This window comes from Athene noctua, chromosome 4, assembly GCF_965140245.1.
Source record: "Athene noctua chromosome 4, bAthNoc1.hap1.1, whole genome shotgun sequence".
Classification (NCBI taxonomy): Eukaryota; Metazoa; Chordata; class Aves; order Strigiformes; family Strigidae; genus Athene; species Athene noctua.
In genome coordinates this window covers 9855752-9873576 of record NC_134040.1, presented here as the reverse complement: position 1 = coordinate 9873576, position 17825 = coordinate 9855752, and the positions used below count along the sequence as shown (strand labels likewise).

Genomic DNA, 17825 nt, shown 5'->3' with positions numbered 1-17825 from the left:
TTAAAAAACAGCTTCTGAGAAAGACTACTATGACGATCTTGTCTTTTTTTCCTTGTCCTGCACTGTCCTCTTCTACGGAGTATTCCTACAATAGAGTCTGCAGCATGTCATGCCACAGTGCTCTCATTTGCAGTTCAGACAAATGTTGTTTCCTTTAATGGTAAAGAAATACAATTGCTTGCCAATAAGGTAATAGCTGTTTTGTTGAAGTCAGTTCAATAGTGTACTTACTTCTAGGCAATACATTTGAAGTAGTGATGGAAAAACTTGCCATTCTGTACTTTAGAACACAGAGGTCCAGATTGGGAATCTATTGCTTTACAGTAACAAACAAAATCGCCATTTATTCTTATATTAGACAAACTGGCCTGGTACTAGGAAAAAAATATACTATTATATAAGGAGGCAATATGGCCTCATAAATAGAAAACTATGAAAAAAAATATCTTGATAGTTTAATTTGTTTTGGCATATATGTCAATGATTATGATATAGTAATTGATAACTGCCTGGATCCATTGAAGGCCTGGGAAGTCTCTGTATTGTTTCATAGGAAACGGGAAGAATGATGAATGTAGTGTTGAAGAGAATAAAAAAGATTTTCTTTTTTAAATTCTATAGTGTAGCGTAATAGTTTAAGAAAGATATGGTGTCAAAAAAATGATGTCAAAAGCCACGTTCAGACTGGCAATTACAGAAATAATTCTGCATTTGGAGGTGCAGGTTGTAGCAGTATCTCCATTCCACACCACAGTCAGACGCAGGTTATGTTTCTCAGTAAAAGAAATCAAGTGTGTATTCGTCAAAAATTATGCCTAATCTGCAGGCAATCAAGAAAATAGTTAATAAAATATTAGCTTGTAAATCAAAGGCATTCTTATCAGCTGTATAACAAGAAAAATACTAGTCTCTGCCTAGTTTTCAGTTTCTAATCTAGTTTACCATACCTTTTAGCAAGAGATAATGAGAGGAACTTGCAATTTCAATATTCCTTCAAAGTGAAGATGCTTCAATTAAGCTATTAAGCAAAAGTATAGGGTTTTTTTCAAACTTCTTTCACTCAAGAGTGGGTGGGTGCATGCACTGGCATGGTGAAAGCTATGAATTTTGAATGTAAAAATTGCTTTGATTTTTTCTTTCATCTGCATTGATGTCAAATTGAGTTCTTCCTTCTTTGGAACAGCATATTGCATGCAAGTATTATTACTTTAACAACCCTGAAAAAATACAGGTGACCTTGTACTGTAAACCTGTAAGAGTAGAATCCATTAGGTTGATGTGAGGTGAATAAGAAAAAGAGATAAGAGATCATAAAAAAAAATATAGCTTGTTTGATGAACATTATGAAGGAAATAGACTATACCAGTCTACTTCTTGGCGTCAAGATAGGAAGTCATGTTTAGCATTAATTAAAACTTACTTAATATCTTTTACTCGAAAATAGGAGTGCATTAGAAATACTTATTTCTTAGACCTCGCATCTCTGAGTTAAATATTGTCCACATTTTCTAATTGTGCATTGCTTAGAAGGAGAGCATCAGGGCTAGACAGAGAACCAGCAATGCTAACTTATAGTTCTCTATTTTAGCAGACAGAATATTCTGAGCTTCAAATTAACCACTAGATGTTTAAGATGGAGTAGATGTAATTCTGCAACTCCGTGCTGTTCCTCAGTTAACTGGCAATATAACTGAGCTGATAGGCAGTGCTATTCAGGATGATAAGCAGTGAGAAAGAGGATGGAGAACTGAGCTGAAATCGCTGTGCTGCTTTCAGTAGCTGAACTGGAGCATGTAGAGTTGTGTCAAGTCTATTGTGCTGTCCAGACAGAAATTTTGAGTTCAGTTCACATTACTTCCACAGGTTTTCTGACACATAAGGTGGTCTGACACATCTCTGGTCCAACCCTGCTCCTCCTGAACTCAGCTTTACTTTTAGCATGAAGATGAGGTGATCATTTGATCGAATGCTGAGTGGTTTTGAAAATCCAGTTATTTTTCCTCCATTCCTAAATCCTGATAAATTTATTATAAATTTTTAAATGTATATTGTAAGTTCTTCTAAGGAAGGACTTTTCCTACTAAATATTCAGAATTTGCTCTAATCCTGGCTGAAGGCATGAGACACTACTCTGGTACAAGTAATAACCAGTCTGTCGTATTTTTATTGCACTAGTTTAATCAATGAGATTATTTTCTCTTATTCCATTGATTCACAGTATATTCATATTTAATGTTCACAGTTCGTTCTGATTTATATCTTTTTACTTGTCATTTCAATGATTGTAAGAAATCTCTTGCTTTAATTATTTTACTTGCATTGGATATTATAACTTTTCATGTAAGTGTATTCTCTTGCTACAGATGATTGTGGTCTTTTTATCTATTTCTTTTTGTATCCTGTGTTCCAATTTCCTGTTAGAAATATGTTAATCTGTTTCACTCTGCTTCTGACTGTGTTGTAAGTGACTAATAATTTAAGATCTATTATTAGAGCTTACCACACTGTTAGTCAATGTCACATTGTAATTTAAGGCAGTGTGAAACTATCTTAGGATATTTTCCTGAAAGCTGTGAAAAGTTATAAGTAGTAACCATACTGATGTTTCAGTCATTTGTAAAGAATTATTTACTTGAATAACTGCTAGGTATTAAGAAAAGTCTACAGTGGGCATTTAATTTAAACATCATATACAAATTGCAAAACAATTTGGAAACAAGTGGTACAGTTTCATGACTTAGAATCCCAGCTACAATAATTAAAGAAGTAATAAAATAAACCTAGTAGGAATGCAGTCTGATCAGATTTGCAGTATTTTTCCTTCTGAGTGAGAACCACACTCAGGGATTATATGTGGTAGATTATGTTTATTCTGCCATGGACTTCATTCAATCAAATACATTTGTCATTTCCATTGTGAAAGTACTTTTGCACCCAAACCAACAATTTAGACTGCTAGTCCTGTAAGCACTGAACAACTAAGTCACAGTCCATATGCAACAGACCTATCGATATAGAAATAATACAGACAAAGAGAAAAACAAAGCAGCATATAAATTCATTACATAACAGCTCTAACTGAAGAGCTCAGGTACACGTAGTTGCATGGCTTTCAAGATGCGACTGCTTTCAGCTGTACACTCTGTCCTTACAAAGGCAGCTGTCCCGATTGCAGAGGCAACAGATCAGATTGTGTATCTCTGACTACATTTTCATTCTGCAACCCGCTTGTTTGTCAGCATGAGAACACCTACTTTAAAAGATTATTTCCTGGAAAGGACTCAAGCCACTGGCCAACTAGGAGTGGATGTTGGTCTACCAGTGAGCCAAATACTCTTAGTATTGAACTAATTTGCACTAGTAAAACCTCCCATTTGCAACCACATTTATTCCAGCTCAACTTGCATAAAACAAGCTATATTAACAAAATATGTCCTGTCTATAATTTCTTGCAATTTTCTGCAAATTACATTGGTTTTAAGTAATACCTCGTCACATCATCAAATCCCTGGATGACATTTATAAGAGAGCAAGCAGTTTGGGTTTATGACCATTGCCTTTATGTTTTGAGAATATGTGGAATGGCAATCCTTTTAACTCCGTTAATGATTTTTTCATTTTCTTAGGTTGTTTATTTTCACTTTAACATATCCATTGTGCATGTGACAATGAGTTGATGATATGAATGGAAACCACTGTTAGAAATTTCTTACATATGTTACCTAAAGTCTCTGAAATTTTTTAGGTTAATTGCCCAGATTCATGACGAGTTGTTGTTTGAAGTAGAAGATTCTCAAATCCAGGAATTTTCAGGTAAATATAATTTCTCATGCTCTTTCTCCCCCACTCCCTTTTTTCTCCATATAACCTGTGATTTCTCATATGATAAATAATTAATATAACAAGAAGCAGCACATTGATTCTCATGATTAAGAAAATGTATACTAAGCAGATTTTTCTGAGTGTTTTAAACCACTGGCTCTTATGTAGATAAAATGTGATACACTCCTCATCTGGAGTTCATCAACATGCTTATTTGTGTTAAGTTTTCTCATCAAGATTCCCTCATCCAGTGTGCAAATTCTGTAAAGCTAAATAGTAATACTTTCTCCAAGGTTTCAAAGGGTTTAGAGGGAAATAAACCAGCTTAAAAATAATGGCTTGGAAAGTAGCTTCCTAAATACTTATGATTGGATCCTGTTACATAAAGGATGAAATTCTTTATGTAAGAATATAATGTACTGTAATTTCTAGGTTAGTTAACTGCTTTTTTTATATTAAGAGAACTTTATGATGGAACTTTCAAGGTTAAGGGTTAGTAAAAGTTCCTGCCTACATTTTTATCCTCTGTCTGAATTACTTCCAGACTTTATTTCCTTCCAGCGTTTGTGGCTCAGCATCTGGTACAAATTTAGCTAGCAAACAAGGGCACATAGGAGGCTGTTGGGTCTCTTCTCCAGTAAGTAGTGGATTTATTCCTGTAGGCACCAAACATTTGTTCACAAACTTTGGTCTAGTTGAAGCTCAACAATACCTTTGGCTAAAACAATTAGCATAGTGTTGCAAATATTTTAAATGAACCAGTACAAGAAATATCTTCTAGTATAAGCTAAGCATCTAAGAAAAAAAATTTCACTTTCCTGCATTGCGTTCATTTAAACAGTACAATTCGCTGTATTAGTCTCCTTTCATCACTGATCCCTCTTGTGAGTATTAGTTCATAATGAGAACATTAAACCTCCATCTAATCAAAATAAAGAACCTGGGAAATATTTAAGTTCAGTATATTAGGAGCATTGTAATGAATTAGGCTAATGTATTAACACTTGATTTCTAAATACAGGAGTTCAAATCTGGCTTAAATTTTAAAAATGCCATACAATTTACCAAAGATTGAAGTATCTACTCAGAAAAGGCCAATGTCTAAAAGAGCCATAGTTTCAGTCAGAAAACATAGGATATTGACTGAGATCTGTAAAACAACATAGAAGGTTTTTTATTATCTTGTTTTACGTCAATTTGCATTAAGTACAGAGCTAATATTATACCCAAAAGGTAAAAATTATTCATGGTAGCTTATACACATAGAAAATCACAGATTCTGCCCTCACTGGGTGAAATTCTGATCTCTGTTACTAGTATGAATTTGTAGTAAATTCAGCAAAATCAGTACTTTTCCAGTATAACAGAAAACACCTCTAGCCATTGTATAAATGACAGTAATAAATTATCCCAGTATAGAAACATGGTGGCTAGAGGCTTTCTTCTGAAAACAAAGAGTCCAGTTCAAATCCTCAAGATGTGTCTGTTCTACACACAACAGTGTAACTAGTTTGCATATCTCCACATCTAGCTGCAGTGTGCAGAACAAACATACCTGTAAATTCCTTTCTCTGCTTCAAAGTTATCACCGTGTAATTGAAGTTGCTAAAATGATCTTTAGGAAATGAACCTGGGCACTCAAGAGGTCTGAGATAACTTGGAAATTGTCATTGCACTTAACAGAGGCTGCCAAGCTTGAGTGTTCAAGGTGGAAGTTTGTTTCATTCTCCTGATTGAAGACTGATTTTTAGTTTTGTCTCTACTTTGCCCTAGGAGGCAAAGAAAAAAAGAAAATTCTGCATTACAGTAACTTTCAGATATACTCACTTACCTCAGAATAGAAGAGTGATGAAATATCTTTTTCTTAACTCTAAAGACCAACCTAAGACATTAATTTCCTTATTCACTTCTTCATTCATTCATTTCCTTCCCCTTTATTCATCACTGGTGAGGCCACACGTGGGGTACTGCATCCAGTTCTGGGCTCCCCAGTACAAGAGAGATATGGACAAACTGGAGAAAGTCCAACTAAGGGCCACAAAGATGATGAAGGGACTGGAGCACTTCTCCTGTGAAGAAAGGCTGAGAGAGCCTGAGTCCCCTGTGAAGGGACTGTTCAGCTGGGAGAAGAGAAGGCTCAGGGGGATCTCATTAATATATATGCATACCTGAAGGGATGAGGCACAGAGGACAGAGCCAGGATCTTTCCAGTGGTGCCTACTGACAGGACTAGAGGCAATGGGCACTAACTGTAACACAGGAGGTTCCCTGTAAACATCGGGAGACACTTTTTTACTATGAGTGTGACTAAGCACTGGCACAGGTTGCTCAGAGAGGTTGTGGAGTCTCCATCCCTGGAGATACTCAAAAGCCATCTGGACACAGTCCTGGGCAGCTGGTTCTAGATGACCCTGTTGAGCAGCAGGGTTGGACCAGATGACCTCCAGAGGTCCCTTCCAACTTCAGCCATTCTGTGTTTTGCCACTGGTAAAAGAACTAATCCAAGTTGTCTTAAAAGTGACTGAAGCTGGCTCTTCCTTCAGTGTCATTAATGAGGATTTTGCTTGGTCTGAATAGGCAGAGAAAGAGTGCATCTGCACTAGCATGTAACTTCCAGTCAGAAGTGTGATGATGAAACAGATCTCCCTGTTGTCCCCAGTCCATGGTGTGAACAGTTTTGGTTCATATCACAGAGCAGTCTGAGAGCAGTTGACCTAGATTCCTTTCAGATGAAACTAAATAGGAAGACTCTTTTCTCCTAACCTTTTCAAATTATTTCAGGAGCTGCTAACTGAGGTAACAAATTAGGTATGTGAGTTTTAAACCAAAGGAGTGTCAGTAGGATGTGTGCTCCTAATTCACTTTAGTGCTTTGAAACTCCAAATAGGGTTTTCATCCCTTCTTTACTCAAACTTCTTTCTTACATTTTTTTTAAGCCGTTACACTTCTTACTTTTATTTGCTGACATTCTTTAGCTGTCAGCTTTGTCTTTACATATCTAATGAGCTTTTGTCCATTCAGAAACTAATTTACAGAATCTGCTGACTTGCAGTTTCCAGCCTGCAGCTTAATGATCCAGAGAGAAATCTCAGTCGTACAGTCACAAAGCTCAGTAAGGGGAGAGTGGACTTTGATGGCTTTAATGGACTACAGTTCAGTGCTGTGTTACTCTCCTGCATTTAGTGTGATCCAAGAAGCACTGGCCTATTATTCAGTGTGTTTGCATTCTGATTCCAGTCATGTTTCTGATCTACTTTCTAAGGAAACTAACAACAAATATATGTGTGACAGTTTGTTGGGTTTTTTTGCAAATGGATATGAAATCTTAAAATACTTGTAAGATTTATATATGAAGAACATAAAGGTAAATAACATTATTTCAATTAGATCATAGTGCAGAACATAAGCCTTCTCAGCAGCATTTCCCTTATGGAATTGTCTCTTTTGTATTGTTTTACAACATTAAAATGTCTATTTGCTTCTAAGACTCTCCTGAGTAGAGACTGAGAATTGCCACAAGGCAATCATAATGCTGGTGCTTTCTCTATTCCTGCTTAGAACTTCATAGGCCACAATAAGAATTTTCCGTACTTTTCAGTATACAGAAATCCAATTTATAGTGCACCTAATAACCTATGCCCAACAGATGTTTTTGAATCTTTTGAATTTGATAAACAAGGGGCAAGCAATAAGGTGTTCTTTTTTTCTAATACCTACTTTCGCACCAAATACTGCACGTAACTGTAGATGTTATCTGTGAAGAATACCTTCTTCAGAATCCATCACCCGTAGGTTTATAGTATGCATACGGTTCACTCTGAATGGACAAGGCAAAACATAATTTATTTACAAAAGACTTTGAGTGTACAAATTTTGACATACTTTGAAATACAATAAAGCAACTACTTTGAACTGTGTAATTTTCAACAAATAATGGCATATTATTTGCCTCAATTCTCTGGTTAGGACAAGAACAAGACAGCAAAAGAGCTTTTTTTTAAATCCTCATTTTCTATCAGAGGCTGCCTGGAAAGATCAAATCAAAACATTTGGCAGAAATTGGTTTGGTTTTGGCAGAAGACTGTCAGCTTTACCACCAATAATCTGCCTGGTTTCTAGCCAGTTTGCCTGCCTGGCTTCCTCTCATCCTGAGCCCTCCAGCAGCCCAGGAAGCAGAAAAGCAGATGATATTTTGGGAATGCCAAAAACTGGGCTCTTGGATCTGAAAGAGCTCAGCATCTCTGAGTTCTGAAGTCTGTGTAATCAGGTAGACAGACTGTCCCCAAATCAAACTGTGAGTCTCTCTAGGGACTCTGGAAGAGTATTCAGGAATTGCAGAACCCAATTTTTCATTTTGTGGAGACTATTTCTGAGACTACCTCTCCATGCTGTTTGAAATGCCTCTTTGCCCTTGGATTACTCTGAATATATAGCTGCTAAAAGGGGTAATACACTTTGGGGTGAAGAAATGCAGAAGAATTTTTTTTTTTTTTTACAAAAACTACAGGGATACCTGTCGTTACAACTGTAAGATCTGGCTTCTTATGTGTATTCCATATATACCTGCTGGATTTGAAAGGTGAACTTTGCCGGTGGTGATTACTGTGGATTGTTCCTTGTCACTATGCTTGCTTAATTGCATCCATTAGTGAGAAGCATAATTAAATGACAGGCACTTGGTACTTGAAATAACATATTTTTGTAGAAATATGTGTATTCCAGTACTTTGTGTTCAATATCACAGTGCATTAGGGTAATTTTTAGAAGGTTTTTTTTTAGAAGTCATTTATAATCATACATTATTGATAGAATTAAATAAGTTAATTTCTGCATCCATTCTTACATTTGATACATGTAAAACATACAGTTTAAAACAATTTTTCTGATATTTTACCAGGTATAAAATATTTCAGCTGAAATACTTTAAATGTAAGAAGATAAAAAGGACCAGTCTAAGAAATAAAATCAGAATAAATCAAGCCTATTTATTTTGATATTAAGATCAACTAAGATTATTACTACCTAAACAACTTTATCTTAGTCTTTTGTTTTAAATCTGCCAATACAAATTTTTGACTCATGTACAAATTCCGTGAAATTGCATTTTATTCTGATACAACTTCTCACTTAATGAGTACTAAGGCAGCTGCATAAAAATGTGCACATGTTCAAAAGGGGACTCAAGTAACAGAAGAACAAAAGAATGAACTGGTCATCACAAGTTAGTGACATTTTCTGTCCTCAGAGCTGCTTTTTCCTTACATGAAAAACACTGGTGCATAAACTAAAGATGCCTCCAGATAGCTTTCAATTTGCAAAATTCCCTATTCCATAGATCATATGTCTGGCCAGCTTTGACATGTTTCTGAAGTCATAATTTCATAGGTGAGTGAGCATGAAAAATGTCTTCAGTTCAATAGGGACAAATAAGCTTTTGTTCCACAGCAGGCATGCATGTCTTTTCTTTGCTCCTATTCCCAAAACTTTCATATTTATTCTGGTCAGTATCAAGAAAATCTCATATATGTTCAAACATATGTTAAAATTTCAGTTCCCTGTGTCCTCTTCACTTTGCTGTCTTTTTTTTCATACATAGTATTTTAGCATGACATACTTAGCACATACAAAGCATTCCAGGATGGGTATAATCAACAAATCTCGTAATTGCTGACTATGTGTTTTGAGAGATAAGTTGCAAAGGTTGGGAGGACAGCATTTAACACATGCCATTGCAGTATATGGCTGGCTGCAAAGGAACGTTTTAAAATTAATAATTTATGTGCCCTAGATATACTAGATTCTTGACTGAACAGAAATAATCATTATCCCAAATGCCTCCAAATTCAATCTTAGGAAAAAAAAAAAAAAGTGGTAGAGACAGATCTATTTAAATACTGTGGTCGCTTTTGTTAGGGACCACACTCTATAATGTGTATGAGGTAAAGAAGATACAGTTGTTTATGTCTGGATTGTTTATTTTGAGCCTTGAGAGAGTTTTTAAGGAGATTTGAGAGAGTAGTGGGAGAATCAGATATTGTATACATAGGACTAAAGGGGACCTCTCCTGCAATTACATGCCACCATGCCATAAGGCCTCTTATAAATAGACATCTCCATATGAAAAATTACTTCCACTGGGAGACTGTTCCAGAATTTAATCTCACCAAAATCTAGAGCTTTACATTTCCAGCCTAGATGTATTCAGCCAGTTTACCTATTTATTTCTACGCAAAAACTGTCGTTAAGTTTAAATGCTTCCTTCACTGTTTACTGTCTTAGCAGACTACTGAACAGGAATGGTAACCCAGCTGATTTTTCTCGGTATTTCTGTTTTCATTATATAGTTATTATTTCATTCAAAATCTGTTGTAAAGTACATGTAGGCAAATCTTTCAGATACTTGCAGAGGTATGATTTCAAAAGGCTGAAGTGCAAGCAAACTTCAGATTGCTTGAAATGAATGGTTTTACTCTGCCACTCACTAAACTCTGGGAAGAGATGGAAAAGTCAGTGTGATATGAGAAAGAGAACAGGGAGCCAAACTGACACAGAAAAAAACAATGAAGAAAATGGAGCAAACCCATGGAGAGGTTTTTAATGGGTTGTCAGAGTGAATGAGGAACCATTAGGTTTGTTCACTGATGTGGCCACTTTAATCTGTGCTTTTTAAAATTTAGAGCAGTTAAGAATGCAGCAGAATTCTGAATGTGCCAGATGCATTTAAGCGAAAACTATGTGAACCAACAGAGAAAGATGTTGCAATCATTGCTGCCATCATGAATCTCCTTTTGGGGATAATAGTTTCATGGGAGAGAACTAGTCAAATTCAGAGGTCTGGAGAACTAGGGAAAAACTGGTCTAACTCAGTGCATATGCAGACAGCACCCTTTATCATACCACTCCTATCTTTCAACCCATGAATTGATGCTGTTGACTTACACTCCATCTTTTTTTGTCCGTTGGAGCTCTTTTTGTCAAAAAGACCTATTCTTCCCATTGCCCTGATGCTCTATTGCTGTTTTTTTGTCTAACAGCTCAAAAAGTTTTAAGTTGCACAGAGTTGAGTCTGCCCTTTATGAGTGCTTTGGTGGAACATAGAGAGCAGAGTGATTCTGCATGAGAAGTGCAGAATCCAGATGTTACTCTTGCACAAAAGCTTTGTGCAGTCATAGCCTGGTAAGGAGCTTACCAATGGAAGAAATGTTTACCCAGGGACTGACTGGCAAAGCACTTAGCCTTCTGAAAGCATGCCACCTGGTTGGAGTGCCCCAACGTCTGCTGCATTGCTGACCTCCTGGGGCTGGCAGCTTGTTGAAATTCAGAGTGGGCTTCTCAGGACAGAGGCAGTCCAGCACTCCTCTGTTAATAGCCATGTTGACTTGGACGGGATTTTAAGTGGGTAATTATTTAAGCCAGTGCTTCCTCTTTCACAATCTGTCATTGCAATGTTTGTTTCTGCTCTCCAAAAATGATGCTATGTCCTACACTGAACCATAAACTGCCTCAAATCTAACATGAAGCAAATACATAGGTGTAGCTGTACATAGAAGTGTCAACAAATGTCTCAGTTCACTCAGCCTTGGCACTTCAGCTGCTGATCTTCTGAGTTCCTGCATAATTTGGACTTCATGGAAAATCTTCTGACAGCTCATTAGCACGCAAGTCTGAGTGAGCCAGCACAGTCTGAGCACTCCACTTCTGTTCAGGCAGAAGCTAGTTATCCTCATCATTATTATCAAGCCAGCCTCAGTGTCACAGATGTGACACAAAACATTACATACTACTCTTCATTGCTGGCATCATTAGAAAAGGTTTTGGAAGCAGCCAGAGCAACAACCATACGCAGCTTCTTAGAGTTCTTGTCGCTCCTTTGCATCTAACCTCAGCTGCAAAAGAACAGTGATGTGCCTCAAGGGGTAACTTCAAAGAAAACTTCTAAGTAATCATGTGGTTTTCGGTCTAGCAGTTATCACCACATCTTATGTACCCTGATATTTCTCAATTCTGTGAGGCACATGATGACATACATTATTTAGTCAGCGATCCTGTCAAAGCATTGAAGGTTGCTCAATATTTTTTGTACTGGGGCTGCCTGGTATTCCTATTTCACTTTCACTAACCAGAAGTTACTTCTTTTTTAAAAGCCATTTATCCATTGAATCTCTCTTTGAGTTTTATTAGAACAATATGGTGTTGCAGCAGCAATCTTTGTCAAGCAAAACACTAATTGGCATAACCAAGGATGACAAATCTGATCCCAAATGATTGATTTGGAATAATTATAGATGCATTTTCACAGTAATAGTGAGCATAGTGTTATGACATGATGAGTTGTTAAGTTACATAAATCATACTGAAGTTTTAATTGTTTAGATTCTTCATAGTTCCACTATCCCACAGGGAAGATTTTTTTTAAAATTTGGCTCTGATCTTTTTACTTTGAAGGATAATATATTTTAGACAGTTCAGTATTTTTTTCTTAGCTTTTTTTAAAGATTTTTTTTTCTGCACAAGAAAATTAAATTATATAAAATGTCACCAGCATATAGTTAAGAGTACTTGAAAGCTGAGAAACACAGCACTCAGACATGCTGTACCTCTATATAAAATACATTAGTGCTGTACTTCTTTATTTATGGGATATATAAGTTAAATAATTCTCCAAGTTTCACCCTAAAAGTCAATAATTCAACTTAAAATAAGGAATTGAACCTTCCACAAGAGATTAAAATTTAACTTAAAAGAAAAATCTGAAACCATTGTAAATGGTTAATTTTTTAAAATGTAGAAATACAGGTGTTATATAACAGAATATGAAGCATGTGGGTTTTTTTAATATATATAACAATTCTAGCATGGAATACAAAACTGTAAGTTTTCACATTTACCTTACAGTGCTGGTGAAAAGAACAATGGAATCCCTGCAGCAAACCACATCCTTGGAAGTGCCACTAAAGGTAGGGACAATTCTGAATTTCCATTACTGTCTCAGGCATACTTAGCTTTGTATGTTGTCATCATCATATTAAGAATCTAGAGACAACTATTTTGACTTTCACTTCAATAGTTTCGTTTTCATATTTGCAGGTAATCGCTTTTTAAATTACTATAAAAATTCTAAAGGAAAATAACTGAAAGAAACTCAACCTCCATTTTGGAAAGTGTGATTGTCATCTACTCTTTGTCTTAGCAATGCAGTATGATAATTTCAAAATCTATTTTGTTCATTGCCATGAAATTTCTGTTGGGTGTGGTAGAGTGAGAAACATGTGCCTTTAATAGGCTTTCTAAATGTGCCAAGCATTCATTACTGCTGAAAAATTGTTGCAAAAGATCTTTCTTCAGTAATTTTCACTTAGAAAATTGGTCTTCTTAACATTTCTGTGTGGATGCCTAATATATAAAGCAGACAAAATCATTGGTCACTGTTTAAAGTATAGGACGTAATCTGACTGAACATTTGTAAAAACTGAGTAGATAGCTATACAGCTATTGTACCTATCTATATTGGACCTAATTATAATTATTTTATAAAATAATTATATTTTTCTCTCTACAAGATTGACACCCTTCACTCTAACTACCGCTCAACTTTTGTTGCTTAATAAAGGACCATAGTTCCTGGGAATACCCAAACTTATTAAGTGAGCAGCAGTCCAAGGGTTTCCAGTTTCCTGAGGAATGGAGTACTTGGCGTTGCCAGACAACTCATTCAGCAGTATTACTGAACAAGATTGGGGAACAGAAAAAAGTCTATTCTGCTTATTTCAGAAGTGGTTACAACATACAGAGTTGCACTAATGGAAACTGTTGGAAAAGAAAACTACTAGATAAATTCTAGCTTGCATTTCATTCTCCAGATCTTCTATGTCTATTTCAGCATCTCAGCTCTTTGTGAGCTCCTTCTCTGGAGGTCTTGCAGTTATATATTTCTGGGTCCTTATGGAGCCCATCTTTCTCACAGAAGCTGAAAGAACATAATGAGGAGTATCTGAGATCTAAATTACGCTTTCTCCTTCCTGTGCTGGAATCACCCCCTTGCTGCTCACTTAACCCTTGTAAGAACTTGCACTGCTCTTTACCAGATTTGGTCAAGGGAGACCTTTTGGCCATACTGGGTTATACGTTTCTTGCACTGATACTCCCAAGCTTTATAAACTGCATTTCTGTAGGTTGATTACAGTATACACCTGTGCTTGCCTAGCTCCTTTTGTTAGAAATTCCTTGAAAAAAGAAGCAAGACTGTTTTTCAAGGTATACTACATGCAAATATTTTTAATCACAGTATTAGACCCATGGCACTCATGCTGCTGTAAGGTTCAGTAAAATAATCAAATATAGTATTATTGATGGTATATAAAGTGAATAACAACACTATAATCCTCCTTGATAGTTTTAGGAGACTCCTTTTGGCAACTGTCAGAGACAACATTGTTCATACTTTGCCTGAGGAAGACATTGCCATGAGATAAAATATGAGCACTTTAATAGGTTTCTAAGAAAGACAAATGTTTACATGGTTAATGAGAGTGTTCATAGTTACATGGGCAGAATATCGTTTTAGTGTTATATATTTCAGACTAACCATTAACTGTCTGAAGGCTTTAATATCCTATGGACAAAATGGGACACACCCTCTTAGAACACAGTTTCTTTCACCTCTGTCTAAGGTGTCTACTATGACAAACTCATCTCAGTGTGTTAACAAATGGATTCAACATGTTGTTCCTATGAGAACAGTAATTCTCTGTTAAACAACAACTACATTTTAATAGGTGAGAAAAACCACAATCTTGGATATTAGGTAGTTCTCTGGGATTTTCAAAGATTACGACTTTTTAATAGGCAGTAGAAGTATTTGAAGATACGTTTTACTACCCTTGTTTTGGTCTCCTTTTCCTGAGCAAATTACTGTAGGAGTCATGACAAACTTCTACTCCTACTGCACTGTAGACTAAATGCATACTTCATCTTTCTCTGAAGCATCACAAATGGATTGATGGCAGAGGCCAGATAGAAAACATAAAGAACCAACAGCTTGATCTCAGAGAAGAAATCGAGTGATCTTTTAAAAAAAATCTGTATTTTTGTTCATGCTGTTTACCCTTCTATAGAGTAAGAAGATGTCTTTTAGGACTAGAGATGTTAAAGATGAAAAGATTTTTCTGAAATGCTCCTGCTGTCCTTCAGCACATTTGTTTCAACTAAATATGTATTATGTGCTCTGTTAATATGAATATTAATTTTTAATATGGTGGAAAAATGTCACTAAAGTAGAGTCTTAATGGGGAAAGATTTATTTTTCTTCTTTGAGGAAAATATGCTTTATCTTTGAAGTAGCTTCTTTTCCAAAATACAGTCTTTGCTAATGAGGCATCTTTCATGTCAGAAAGTCTGATGTGTAACAGAGCAGCAGTAACTGCAAAACAAACTGAAATATAACCAAAACAACAACAAAAATGCCCCAGAATTGGAAAACTGGATGGTAAAAACCCCTAGTACCTTTATGCATTACTGACAAAGTTGCTGATTATAAACACTCCGATTCTGTATCTCTTTTGAAAAGCATAATAAGATGAATTTTGCCCTAGCATATTCCTAGCAATTCAGTAACATGTATTTGCAATTTCAGAACTGAAGGTTAGTCTTAATTGTTAAGCTATTTTAATCAAGATTGTAGTGATAATTAAGTATTAATAGATATGAAGAACATTTCATATTGGATAGGCGTGTAATCTAGAGCAGTATCAACATCCAAAGGGAAAAGCAAAAATAGTAATCTTGCTATATATGATGTGTTTGTTTGTTTAATTTTTTTTCTTTTTTTTCTGACAGGTTCCCTTGAAAGTGATTCTTACCACTGGGAAATCATGGGGGTGTATGACAGAATTGCAGGAGATGTAAAGCAGTCATCGGGGATGTTATTCAGTACCCGTACACCTCATTGGCCTATGCTGATTCCTCACTGAATCACTAGGCAACAGCGCTGCTGGATCTTTCATAAGCACCTAATACTCTGCATGTGAATTTTTTTACTTCATTTTGTCTGTAGCCCTAGGCAACAGCAGTGAGATAAAACTGGTTTTTACCAGTTCATTGTGTTTCCTTTAGCCAAGGTAACCAGCAGGGAGCTGCTTTTGTTCAGAACTAAATTACTACATGTAAGAAATGAAGCAAGACAATATTAACCCTTTGGGAACATGACATATATTTGAGTTAGATGGATGTTTAGACTTTAATGTTAAATATTTTGTGAAGTGCTTGTGTAAAAATACTTCTGGCACTATTTGAACTGCATCAGCAAGTGCTTAACTGTTGTGTTCAGCTTATTTTATATTTTGTGAGTAGAAGGCAGCTGCTTGGTTTGTATCACGTATTAAAAGTCATGTTACATAGACTTAGAAAAAGAGTTCTTTGGAAATGAAGAGTCTCCACTTTATGATTTTGGAACAAAATAGGTAAACAAAACTGGATGCCTAAATGCGTTAAAAATAACCAGATTGTTGTCAATTAAATTAATTTCAAACTCAGTTTATAGACTGCAACCTTAGCATACTTTAGAGGAAGTATTGTAGTTTTGCACAATCTATTAGTTTTATTATTGATATAATGCTAAATATTGTTTAGATAAATTTTAGGATTCAGCCTTATACTTTTTAGGATTCAGGCTTCTACTTTAATGTTTGGATTTGTTATTGATATTTTGGTTTTCTGTAGAGTTTATTCTTTAAATTAGTTTGTTTCATAACATTACTTGTTGTCAAATTCTGCCTCTGTGCTTGTGGAATATGAAACTGTTCTGAAAGTCAACTAATTATTTAGATGTCAGGCACAAAACTTTTAAGAGATGTTCAGTATCTTTCAGCATCAGACTTCAAATGATCAAAGTAATATTGATTTAGATTTTTAAAGTGTATAGTTACAGAGATTTTGCAGCAGTTTTAATTTGTATCATTAAACAATTTTTCATTGCACTTAAAGGCATTAAACTATTAAACATTTAATATATTGCATATTAATCATACATAATCTGTCAGCTGAAGTGAGTCGGTCATTTCTAAAAATTGTTTCTTATAGTTATAAAATTAGCAGTGATCATGTAAGCAAAGTCAGAACCTTCTACATATTAATTGGGGGTCAGATCTGGTTGGGGGAGAATCCAGCCTGCCTTGCTGTAACACCGTGTCTGGTCATGTGAGCAGAAAGTCTGATTCTGCCTTACCAACAGAGAACAGGTTGCACGAATTTTCTTCTGCTTTTTGCCATTTTCAAACCTTCTGTGTTTGCAATGGCATTGAATAAGTGTGAAATGTTCTACTCTCTCATCTGTTTCACTCCTCTTGAAGACCTACTGTTTTCAGGAGGCCTGTACTAATTAAGCCTTGCTTCTCTAAGGCTACATTGCTAACCTTACAACTATATTAAAGTTGTCAACATTTTTTGTACATTTCCCAGCTGATTTCCACCTTGTGTATGTTTCTTAGGATGCATACTTTTAAGCTAGATAAGTAGTGTACTTTTTCAAGACCTGAACAATACTAGGTATACCCTTCAGCCTAACAAACCCCCCACACACACTTAAGAACATAAAGAAGCTTGATCCTGTCCTGTGAATTGGCATCTGTTCAAATATGAAGCTACAGAAATGCAGAGGTCACCATACAGAACAAATTTTCAAACACAGCCTTTCACAAAAGACTGTCAGTCACAGTTCCCTAGGCGTGTGCACTTTGTATAGGTTGTCATACAGTGGTCAGAGTTAATATTTTGTTCTCATTGTGTCACAGAGAGGGACTGGGAATGCCTGTGGATACCAGGTTTGCCCCTTCTGCTTTTACAACTTTTCTTCTTAGTTTTAAATTTCCAAAGAGTCAGCTAACAAAAGGAAGAGAAGCAAGCAATAAGGGCACTGCTTTATCACACATGTCTGAGGGGTCATTCTGCATTCACTGGGTGAGGGCAAAAGGCAAACTGGCATAATCTTTGAGGATTGTTGATGACCA

General features: G+C 35.9%; 1 protein-coding gene across 1 annotated transcript in view; it reads left to right on the top strand.

Moving 5' to 3' along the window:
• Positions 1–16814, top strand: part of POLN (DNA polymerase nu) — a 108386-nt gene extending 91572 nt beyond the window's left edge. Inside the window, exons 22-24 of the mRNA XM_074904394.1 lie at positions 3746–3813; positions 12718–12779; positions 15658–16814. Coding sequence (XP_074760495.1) covers positions 3746–3813; positions 12718–12779; positions 15658–15726 — 199 coding nt within the window. The 3' untranslated portion in view covers positions 15727–16814. The remainder of the gene's footprint in view (positions 1–3745; positions 3814–12717; positions 12780–15657) is intronic.
• Positions 16815–17825: the final 1011 nt, after the last annotated feature.